The sequence below is a fragment of the Gopherus evgoodei genome, chromosome 8 (genome assembly GCF_007399415.2).
Source record: "Gopherus evgoodei ecotype Sinaloan lineage chromosome 8, rGopEvg1_v1.p, whole genome shotgun sequence".
Lineage (NCBI taxonomy): Eukaryota > Metazoa > Chordata > Testudines > Testudinidae > Gopherus > Gopherus evgoodei.
The window spans coordinates 11135273-11147356 of record NC_044329.1 but is presented as its reverse complement, the minus strand read 5'-3'; the positions used below and the strand labels follow the sequence as shown (position 1 = coordinate 11147356).

General features: G+C 41.2%; 1 protein-coding gene across 1 annotated transcript in view; it reads left to right on the top strand.

Annotated features, from left to right (window-relative positions):
* Positions 1-10482, top strand: part of TGFBI (transforming growth factor beta induced) — a 34632-nt gene extending 24150 nt beyond the window's left edge. The window contains exons 9-17 of the mRNA XM_030573229.1: positions 232-369; positions 671-816; positions 1243-1379; positions 2206-2336; positions 5363-5487; positions 5818-5920; positions 6810-6889; positions 8046-8070; positions 9419-10482. Coding sequence (XP_030429089.1) covers positions 232-369; positions 671-816; positions 1243-1379; positions 2206-2336; positions 5363-5487; positions 5818-5920; positions 6810-6889; positions 8046-8070; positions 9419-9459 — 926 coding nt within the window. The 3' untranslated portion in view covers positions 9460-10482. The remainder of the gene's footprint in view (positions 1-231; positions 370-670; positions 817-1242; positions 1380-2205; positions 2337-5362; positions 5488-5817; positions 5921-6809; positions 6890-8045; positions 8071-9418) is intronic.
* The last annotated feature ends 1602 nt before the right edge of the window (positions 10483-12084 follow it).

Sequence of the window (12084 nt, the reverse complement as noted above, 5' to 3'; positions counted from 1 at the left end):
AACTCCCTTTGAAATTCAGTGTCTGCTTTGAAAATCCCAGGATGACTGCTTTGGAAATAAGTAGTGCTCATGATTGATCATTTTTTGCATCCATTTGCTTTCCAGCAGTATGCAATGCTCCTTAGTACGTATGTCTAATTACAAATAGATGGTTCTCCAGGCTGAAACAAATTCGTTGAAGCATTTAATATGGTTTTAACAAATGATTTCTGTTCCTTTTTTTTTCTTTAGCTAAAACTTTGTTTGAGTTAGGTAAAGAATCTGATGTTTCAACGTCTATTGACCTTTTTAGACAAGCTGACCTCAGCTCTCATCTCACTGGAAATGAGCGTGTGACACTTCTTGCCCCAATAAACACTGTGTTCAAAGGTAAATTTTGGAAATCTTCTAAATGTTCCATTGGTTCTGATCATAGACCTGCTTCTGGGAGGAACCAGAGTTGCATGTCAGATTTTTACTATTGTTAATGATTGCGTTCTTCATTGAGATCTCTGCACATATATATATGCATGCACGCGCGCTCTCTCTCACGTCAACTGGTTCTACTAGGGGAACAGACTGGTTTTGAAACTGAAAGGCGACACAGATACCATATTATTTAGATCCTTGTGGAGTCTTAATGATAGTGTTAAAATCAATCACTGTGTGTTGAAATGCTTTTTTGCTGCAGATGGGACTCCTCCTATGAATCAGAACACAAAGAGTTTGCTTCTAGATCACATTCTTGAAGAACAACTTTCTTCTAAATATCTTTACCATGGACAGACGCTAAAAACTCTGGGTGGCAAAGAACTGAGAGTTTTTGTGTACCGCAATGTGAGTGTCTATTTAACTCTTTCTTAGTCTGATACTGTATTATTGCTCTGGCAGGGCTGCTGCTCTGTATTAGTGTCTCACTGATAACATATCAGGGGTGAAATACTGGCCCCAGTGAAGTCAATGGGATTTCTTCCATTGAATTCAACGGGGCCAGGATTTCAAAGCAGATCTACAAACTCAGTGTGGGATCTGAGAGTCAGGCTGCATTCTTTCTTTCTCATCCATCATCTGTAGCAAAGATTCTGGAGGCCAAATGGTACCCTCAGTTATACATATGCAAGCCTGCTAAGGACTAATTTTACATAATATAAAAAATTAGCTTGAATGAAGTATCAGAGTGAAAAATACAAACAATGTAACAATTACAATATTCTGTCCCTTGAAGTGTATTTTAATTTATTTTGTCTGTGTTTATATTTGCAGAACCTCTGCATTGAAAACGTCTGTATTGCTGCCCATGACAGGAGAGGAAGGTTTGGCACCTTGTTTACGGTGGACAAAATGTTGACTCCACCAGTTGGAACACTCATGGATGTTCTAAAGGCAGACCAACGTTTCAGGTGTGCAGTCCCATTGCTTAATGCACCTTGTGGAAAGTGCTCCGATACTGTGGTGGTGAGCACAATATCAGAACCCATAGAGAACAGACAAGGTGACGTTTTGTTCTTGCTGTTAGTCTTGCAGTAGCAGCAGAGCTGTCAAAGCAATTCCAATTAACTGAGTTGAAGTCATTGCTATATATAATTTTTTAATGAAAAAATATCTCAATGCATGTCTTCCTAAATTATAAGCAGCATAAATAAATTTTATTTTTTATTTAAAGTTAAGTACCAAGTGAGTCCAGAATATCTCTTGTGTCCCCTAATTTGTTTCTAATTATCAAAGGGCCGTAGACCAACTCAGTGGGAGCTGGACTGGGATTTAAAAAGAATCATCTGTAGGTGAATGCAGTCAGAATGTGATTCAAAGCCCCAGGGAAAGACTGCCATTGACTTCAGTGGACTTTGGATTAGGCCTTAACTTCTTGTCCATCAACTTTTCAATTAAATTATTTGCCAGAACCTATTGTATTTTGTAGCTTTAACATTATAATTCTTGGAAATAACCTACAGCAGTTACTCTATCATCATTCTAATGGAAGATACATTCAGTGAAAATGTGGGTTTAAACAAATGAAGCCTACAGCCAGTGTTTAATTTGTGCCAGGGCTGAACCATAGTACCTCTAGGCTGGGCTGCTTCTGACTCTGACACCTCTGGGTTTGCTGCATCAGTTATGAATGTAAAAAAATTGCTCGAGCCCCTGCATGTAATTGCTTCAGCCCCAGCACCTCTTTCATTACAAATTAAGCACTGCCTACAACTGTGTGTTGTGTGTGTCTTGCAGTACATTGGTGGCTGCCATCCAATCTGCAGGTCTAATGGAGACATTAAATAGGCCAGGTGCCTTCACGGTGTTTGCTCCAACAAACGAAGCTTTCCGAGCTATGCCACAAGGGGAACTGAACAAACTTATGGGTAAATATCGATAGATCTGATTTTTAATGTTGTGTAATGTTGAATGACTGACTAGGATAAATATGCCTTCAATATCGCATTCTTTGATCCTTAAAATGTGTGCGTCTCCTTATCCATTGAAAGCTCTCCTCCTACGTAACCAACTCATATGCCAACAGAAAACTTGTGATCTGTACAGCAGGCATCAAAAAGTGGCCTTAAATTTTCCAGTGAGGCAGATACAAGGTCTCTGGGAACACTGAGGATACAATGGCATCTGTATGATTGTTCAGAACATGCAGTGAACACTTCCCTGCCTGGGCTTAGCTCTGCTGGCAAGTGTAGACTGGTTGGGACCCTGGAACCACAATTGCTTCACCTGACCATGGTGTTTCTAGCAATGCTGTTGACACTTGTAGTCTCTGATCCTCATATGCCAGCAGTGCAAGAACTATGAACCTGCCTGCAGGAAAGAAGAAAACAAATCTGGCTATAAGAAAGAGACCAATATTTTGGACTAGGAAAAGATAAAGACCAGGAGGAGACTGATGTCCTGTAAAGCAAGGGTTCTCAACCTTTTTTCTTTCTGAGGCCCCCCTCAACATGTTGTTGTAACAACTGTTTTTTCTGCATATAAAAGCTAGGGCTGGCATTAGGGGGTAGCAAACAGGCCAATTGCCTGGGGCCCCGTGCAACAGGGGGCCCCCAGAAAGCTACATTGCTCAGGCTTCAACTTCAATCCCAGATGACAGGGCTAAAGGCCTCGGGCTTCAGACCCACGTGATGGGGCTTTCCATTTGGCTTTCCACTCTGGGTCCCAGCGAGTCCAGCACTGGCCTTGCTTGGCAGACCCCCTGAAACCTCCTTTGTGCCCCCCCTTAACGCCCTGGACCCCTGGTTGAGAACCATTATGGTAAAGCATAGGCTTGCAGACATGACATGGAAAAAGTATGGGAACTTCTTTACAGCCGTCTTCTGTATAAGCAACAGAATGTTGTCCCTTTGTTTTGAGTTAAAATGGATGTGATTTGGAAAGAATGCTGGATATTCATTTAAAACCCAACCAAACACTGACCTCATAGTCTGTAAAGTGTCTGTATATGGTAGCTGGCTGTCCTTTTAAGTGCATGGAGCAGTAATCTATTACATCAGCCTGTGCAGTCATTCTAGTGTTTATATGTATAAATATTTCACAACTGTTTCTGCAACTACTGTAACCAGCTCCAAGGGTGAAATATCCCAGATGTGAGTGCTTGAAATGTTCTTGGTTTTTTCTAAGCAAATATTTAGCTGATGGTTCTGAAGGTGAAGTGAATCATGCTGGTGAGGATATGCAGTGTGAACTGACTCACACAGACCACAGAGGAAAAAACTTGCAACTTCATCTCACTAAGCTACTGAAATAAAATATACATCTTGTTAAATGGGCTGCTTCCATTTTGGACAAAGGCCCAGATTTTTAAATGGATTTAGGTGCCTACCTCATTAAAATGAGTGGAAGTTAGGTGCCTGAATACCTTTACAAATCTGGCCCTCAGCATCACATGTTCTGTCTGACCTAGAGTTTAGTTGTTGGCACTGCATCTCTAAGGAGAAAATTGATGTCCACTATTGCCCCGCTCTGTGGCTAACTAGGGAACAGATTGCGAGGAATACATCAACTTGGTTCTTTAAGGGCCTGATCCAAAGCCTAGTGAATTCAATAGAGACTCCTGTTTGACATCCGGGGGGTTTAGATCAAACTCTGTGATACCAACGTCTGTCAACTCTGTTGGTTCCATGAAAATAGTGAGTCTTTACCTGGTTCACCTAATGCCACAATTTAGCTCATTATGAGCAAGCTTTGCATCTATTTTAAAGTAATATTAGTATCAGCAACTCTGGTGATATGTGAACTAGCAGACGAGATTCTGAGTTCCTCCTTTTTTTTTTTTTTTAAACCTAATCAATACCAGGAAATAAAGCAAATAATATAAAGAAACACCTAATTTTGGAGAAAGAGAAGATATGGGGCATGTTGAAAAACAACGTGACTGGGAGTGGCTCTGGGTTGTCATCTTGTTAGATTTCATAAACTAAGCAGGGTCGGGACTGATCTGTACTAGAATGGGAAACCAAATGGAAGCAGTAGGAAATATCTACGAGTGACTATTGACCCAATACCTCTGCATGGGGTTTGAGGGCACTGCACTACTGACATTGCTATCTTTTGGACCATAAACTGGTCTTGACTGCTGTTGGGTGATGTTTTCCAGATAAAACTCTGCCCCCTCCTTCCCAAAAGATATAGATTTGTGTCAACTGAAACATTTTGTAAATTTGTGTAGATTCCTTGAATTATTTAGGTTGAAATGTTTTTTGCCTTTTTAAAAATAAAAACATCTGTTTTTCAACTCAAAACACAACAATATTTTGCTTAGAATTTTACTTCAGTTTTATTTTTAAAAGTTTTTAGAAAAACTCAATTACACACTTGGTTTTGGGTCAAGTAAAACACTACTTTACTTTTCATCTGGAATTAGTTGTTGTTTTTTTAATTTGTTTAAATTGTGCTGAAGTTTTTGGTATTGGCTCAAACTGAAACAAACTTTGATTCTCTTCTCCACCCCGCCCTGCCCCACCTCACTTTGGCCAGCAAACAGGAAAAATTGGTTATTTGCGCAGCTCTAGTCCTGCCTGTTTGTGCTTAAAGATCCCAGGGCACTTTCTGTACAGATGAGTGTTAACTGTCATGTTCTATCTATCCAGCTGGGATATTTACATTTTACCTCCCTAAATTATCTCTGTACTTTGAACTATCTATGATATTTTCCATTTAATACCAGAGGTGATTGGTTTTCAGTAGAGGGTGAAGTAACTTTATATGCATATGCAGTGGTCCCATGTTGGCCCTGGGATATTAGAGAAACCAGGCAGTGAGATAATCTTTTATTAAAAGATATTACCTCACTCACTTATATATGCATATGGCATTTATCTCTTAAAACTATGCCAGTGTATAGAGAATAAGCTGTAACATTATCCTGTAAATATGTTTCTTCTGCCAGGTAATGCTAAAGAACTTGCTACCATTCTGAAGTACCATATTGGGGATGAAATCTTGGTCAGTGGAGCAGTTGGAGCTCTTGTGAGATTGAAGTCTCTGCAGGGTGATAAAATTGAAGTTAGCTCTGTAAGTTTGTGTGTGTGGTTTTCCGGGGGGGTGGGAGATTTCCTTGTTTTTGGGTTTTTTTTTCTGGTTTGTTTTCAACAATATGGTTATGCTAACTTGGACAGCGTCAAAACAGCTTCCAAATGGACATATGCTCTCACTAAATGACATCACTGGTTCCTAGCAGAGAGATGTGTAACTTCAGGAAGCCAATGGTCTTAACAGAGGTTACTATTTCTTGAGATCCCAGGAAAAGCCTTCTAGGGAGAGAACAGGCTAACTTTATTGTAGAGGTTTGGAGTTTTTTTGCCCCATCCATTAAATGGTGGTTTCACTTTTTTCCACCTCCAGAAAAACAATGTAGTAAATGTTAACAAGGAACCTGTTGCTGAAACTGATATCATGGCCACTAATGGTGTGATTTATGCTGTGAATGCTGTCTTACAACCTCCAGGTAGGTCAACATTTCTAAATATATAAAGCTGCTGGCTAGGAATTTCAGTGATGTTTTGCACTGTTTATAAAAGGAAATGTTTTCTCTGTAGAAGGTAAGAGAAGGGGTATTCTGTGCATGTTTAGTAGGAAGCAAAATTAGTATAGCTGTTTTTGCTATAGCCAATAGACTAGTTCTTTAAGTTCTGCTAGCAGAATAGGTACAATTTTTGATATTTTTGTGAGCAGCTGTGCAATATACCATCAGTCATACAGTCTGTTCATTTTACACAATGCGGTTACACTATAAAATATCAGTATCCAGTGGTTTTTAATCTTTTACCACATATGGTGTCACAGTTGAAACTGTTCATCTGGTTCTAGTCTAGTTCGGTCCCAGTTCAGCAAGCTACATAAGCATGTGCCTAGCTTTAAACAGGTAAGCTGTCCTGCTGAAGCCAGTGGAACTTAAGCATGTGCTTATCTTTAAGCATATCTCAAGAGTGGTCCTGACCAGGGATGAATCAGGGCCTTCGTATATTGTGTTCCTGCTCTGGAGGAGCTAATGGTAGCATAGTGACTCTGTACAGCTATTGGCTACTGTGAGCAATTTGTAAAGGACAGTGGGACTATCTGGCTATTATGTGTTCATCAATTAAAGTACAATAGAGAATAGGCTGTCACATGAATAGATCAAATCAACCCAAGTTACTCAGAACCTGCTGCGGGACCATTGCATGCTTGGGTCTCAGAGGAAAGGGGATGACTTAGTAAGTATTTTAATTCAGTGGGTGCTGCTGTATTGCCATGTGATGTTGTACTGACGTGTGATTTCATGCCTAGCTACAGAATACTAGTAGAGGGAAGCAGGAAATATTTTAAATATATTAATGTTTGAATTATACCTTCAGCTTTTAGACCTCAAGAAAGAGGAGATGAGCCTGCAGATCCTGCACTAGAAATCTTCAAACAGGCATCTGCATTATCCAAGGTAAACAAAATTTTATCTCGCGTATCAGGACACTCCTGAAATTAGACCTATTAATTTGTAAGCATCATTATATTTATTCAGTTTTTAATTTATGAAAATGCTAATTACATAACACTCTGGATCCTGAGCAGTCTTCTCTTTCTTGTTTATAGTTTAAAAAAATACATTTTATAACATATTGCAGATAAAATCCTGGTACTGCAAGACACGTGCCAAACCTCAACAGCATATGTTATATTCAAATACATCACTTTCTCTACTCCTTTGTTCAGATCCAGTAAGTTCTCTACTGCAGGGATCTTCCCCTCTGCATTTGTTTGTAATGTGCCAGGCACTCTTAGATAATTGTAACTGTAGAAGTAAAAACCAGGAAGTAACATGTTTAACTTGTTGACCGATGGGAGAAGTAGAAGATTCTTATCCACCATTCAACTGTGTCATACCCCATAACTGCCTCAGACCTTCCCTCAGGAAAATGCCTTGGAGAGGAGAAGGACCTGACACTGATCCTGGATCTGTAGTGGCAAAGGTCTTTTAGCGCACTGGGGCAAAGAGTTCCATAATCGTGGGGCCTTCCACTGAGAGTGCCTTTCCACCAGCCTCTTGATGGCACACACTAAAAATCTCTAACTCCCCAGCTGATCTCTTTGGCCCTGGTGGTAGATGGAGGGGAGTTGTCTCAGGTAACCAGAACACCAATCATGCAGGACTTTAGAGCTTGATTCTACAAAGCCAGGTGCTTAACACTTGTGAACAATCATCCACCGAAGTCTGTGCGTAAAGTTTAAGTACATACATACAGAAGCCTGTTCAAGATTGTGACCTTAGCCATCATAGTCAATACTTTCACTTGCCCTCAAACACAACTAGGAAGTCAGCGTTTGTCTTTGACTTGCTATGTAATATGCTTCCTGCAGCTCACATCACTAAACGCAGGATGCAGTTGTATTCTGCTCGAGCTATTGCTGCTGAGCAATATTAAAGCTGGTTTTAAAAAAAAGGCTTGTATTTTTCAACAAATCCTTTTTTGCTGATAGTTTTCAAATGTTTTGACTAGCTCTGTTCAGTTATACATGGAAAATATTGATAAATTAGTTGCCGTCCAATATAGATAAGCATCAGAATTATTTTAGTTTTAAACATTCTTTTCTTACAGGTTTCCCAGAGGAGTGCTCGGCTAGGTAAATAACACATCTTACTTTCTCTCTTGTATTTTCTGGGATGTTTCCAATTTTACTAGCACTTTGTCACCTCTGCTTTCCCTTTTAGGAGTAAAATTCAAATAAGTCTCAGTTTGCTATTGTGCTCACGGAACTCTACATGTTGCCAACGTCCACGCATCACTTTAAATCAATCCCCTCCCCGATAGACCTGTTCTGTCAGGCTGCCTTCAACCTATTTCATAAGTGCTGAATTTAAAAAAAAAAAATCCATGTGGAACCTGCAGTTGGAGTTGCACTCTGATCCTTTAAATTAGGGATCGGCAACCTTTGGCATGCAGCCCATCAGGGAAAGCTGCTGGCGGTCTGGGATGCTTAGTTTACCTGCTGTGTCTGCAGGTTTGGCCGATCGCAGCTCCCGCTGGCTGTGGTTTGCCATTCCAGGCCAATGAGGGCTGTGGGAAGCAGCACAGGCTGGGCCACCTCTTCCCCCAGCCTCCATTGGCCTGGAATGGTGAACCGCAGCCAGTGGGAGCTGCGATCAGCCGAACATGCACATGTTGCAGGTAAACAAACCATCCCGGCCCGGCAGCGGCTTTCCCTGATGGGCTGCGTGCCAAAGGATGGCCGATCCCTGCTCTAAAGGGATCCTTAATATGTTCCTACCCACCCTCATGCTGGTGTGCAGTCACATATTGTAGGTGTTACAAGGCCAGACCATCAGTTACCATAAGTGTTCCCCCCCCCCTTACCCCAACCAATGGAGTTTAAGGTCAGATGGAACCACTAGGTCATCTCATCTGACTTCTGTATATCACAGGCCATTTAAATTTCACCCAGTTGCCATTATATTGAGCCTAATAACTTGGGTTAGACTAAAACATTGCAGGCCTCTGGAGATGTAACTATTTGTGTGGCACAGGAGAGACCAAGGTGCCACCATACAGCCGCAAGCTTAGTATTAATGATGTTCCAATAAACGGGGAATGCAGATCAGAAATAAAACTGCCTCCTCTTATTGGACTAAAAGACCAGATCTTTGAGAGGCTTTGAACACCTGCAACTCCCTGTGCAGTTAGTGGAAGTTAAATACTCACTGCCCCTCAGGAATGAGCCCAAAACATGCACTGCGAGGAGCATACCCAAGAGCCCATTAAAATCAGTGGGAATCGTTCCACCGACTTTAGTAAGACTTAACTAGAACCATATGAGCACAGAGCAAAAGCAATAGCAAATGTCTATGGCTGGCTACTGATTTCTTCTGTCCAAGTGAGATTTATTATATTGTGTGAATCCAGGGGAAAGTGGAATTAAATGTTGCTGTGCATTGTATTTTTCACATCTATGTCTTCTTCCTTTCCCTTTTCAGCGCCTGTATATTCCAAGTTATTAGCAAGGATGAAACAGTAAAGTGAAGAACATTCAGCAGAACAATCCACTTTTGCTGTGGTTTTACGGGAAGGACAGAATTTGTTTTTTAAAACCAAATATCACACTTAAGTTTATTTTGTTTCCATTTGAATGGATAGGAGAAAAAAGCCATATTTTTTAAACCATTTTTGCTTCTTTTTTTACCTTTTTAGGAGCTGTACATTAAGGCTAACACTTTTCAGAAGTAACCCCTGATTCTGGATGCTTAAGTTTAGGTATCCAACCTGTGGTAGTTGTGGGCCTTATTTTTCAGAAGAACAAGTGCTGATTACAGCTCTGGTTGAGGAAAGCACTTAAGCACGTGCTTGGGTCCGTCCCTCTTTGGGACAGTTAAGGGCTATCCTGAACAGGGACACATTCCTGAATCAAGACTTACCTTCACCTCTGACTTCAACTGCAGTTGTGGATTCTAAGCACCCCTGAAAATCAAGATCAAAAGTATGGTCTCACTTTGTGCAACCACCCCCTCCCCCCAAAAAGCATCCGAAGTCTGCCACCTTTTGAAAACATTCACCCTAATGACCGGGCCATGATTGTACATGATCACCTTTCAAGTCAATAGATCACTTAGGTGCCAATCTTATCATTGATTACACAGTGATTGTTTTAACTTATCCTTTTGTTGAACTCACTAAATGTTTTCTGAGCAATATTGTGTTTTAAACCAAAGAATACATCTGCCCCCCTTCCCCTCCATGTTTTGAAAGTCTTCCATGCAAGTCTGAGTTTGAGGTGGTGGTTTAAAAAAAGCCTTCTGTTGATATTAGGGGATTTGCATGATGTAAACTGCGGTATGAACTGTTGTAGTTTTTTGTTTGGTTTTGTTTATGCATATGGATTTGACTTTGTCTTGGTTCACAAGAAGATTGAAAATACATCATATCTGCAGTGAGACTTCTCCCTCTCAGAAGCCTTCAAATAAATGATTCATTTGTAATAACTTGGGGTTTTTTTAAAAAAAAAAAGAAGACAGTAAAATTAAAAAACATTTGACCAACGACAGCAGCGTGATTTTTATTGCTTGAGGGTACAGTTTGACTTCGGACTTGCTGCGAATCTAGGTTATATTTGGCCTGGTAGATACTGTGGGCTAAATCATGTCTGCATTAGAGTGGGGATCAAAACAAGAGACCCCTTCCTCTTTTGTTTTCTCTTGTTGCAGTTCTCTCCCCAAATCCTGAGCAGCCATAATTTGGCTGGTTTCACTGCAGAATGGACTGGAAGGTGGGAGAAGTCCTGGCTGCTTATAGGAGTAATGGTCCCTCTGAGTGAGGCTGGAGGCTTGATTCCCCAATCATCAGCTGGCAGGGGCAAATTATTTAGCTCTGAATGTAAAAAGAAAGGAGAAAAACCAATCGGTTTGGAAACTCCCACTTGTTTCTGTTTTGAGATCTTGTTCCTCTTTACAAGTGGCTTGTTGAAAGGGATCATCTCTAACCGTGCACTTGTACTTCTCCTGAAGAGATCACCTTGCAGGATTCTCACTCCAGGGTCTCAAGCTTCCACCGGGTGTCTGGCTCCATTTTCCAAAGCAACAGGGTTTTGTGCTTCTTTATTTTATTTGAAGGGCTGCAGTCCCACGCACAGGAGGTGGGACATTCAGCCCCTGCAGTCTGAGTGCTACAGCTCACCTCCACCCCTGTGATTTCGTAGCAGTTTATGCACTGAGGCTAGCCCTATATGGGACTAGGGCAGCTGGCTTGAGGCTCTGTGAGTGGCTTCAGATGCTAGTATAATCCACACATCTCCTGGGTGGGGTGTTCTGTCCCATCTAGTGCCATCAAGACCACTTAGAGCTGCAGCCTTAGCTAAGGGCCATATGGCTTTTAGCTCATGCAGCAGAGGTTCATGCACTCAGCTCCAGAGGCCCTCGGTTTGATCCTGCCCACCACTGGCCAGGGTCTGTCCAGTGTTAACTAGTCTGACACCGGGTAGCACTGTATTAATGCTGAGGCTTATATTCAATCACTCCACAAGCCTCGGAGAATCCTGAGACCCCTGCAAGCTCTGACAGGGACACACCAGTGGCAATCATATTGCATTGAGTTTAAAGCTCAACAGGTGAGGTGGATGGAGGCTTAAATCACTAATTCCTGCTACCAAGTGTTGAGGCATGTTCAAAGACCATCTAAAAGGCAAAATTCTCTGGCCTCCCATATACCAGCCAGAAAACAGCCCTTGGATCTCTCCACTGATTTGTAGTAGCCCTAGTGTCTTCACACTCCAACCAATAACCTATTAGAAGAAATATGAGTATAATTAGTAGAGAAATTCTTTAATGCCTGGGGGCCTCTAGGAGCTTAATGAGCATCAAATCAATCTCCTTATACATTGAAGACTTGGAAAGTGGACGTATGGCTGCCTCCCCTCCTGGAGTTCTGCTGCATTTTCTAAACATCTGGAGTTAAGCTTTTGCTATTAGGATGCCAGGAATGTTCCTTCACTGAGTTATAGTTTTTATATTCACTGTTGGGCCCATCTGTTTGCCTGTATAAAACAAACACGGCAAATATATAAACATCTCACTTCAGAAATATTCTAACCTCTTGTTTTCCAAGCCGAGAAAAATGCCGATTTATTTTTCTTCTATTAAATGCAAAACAA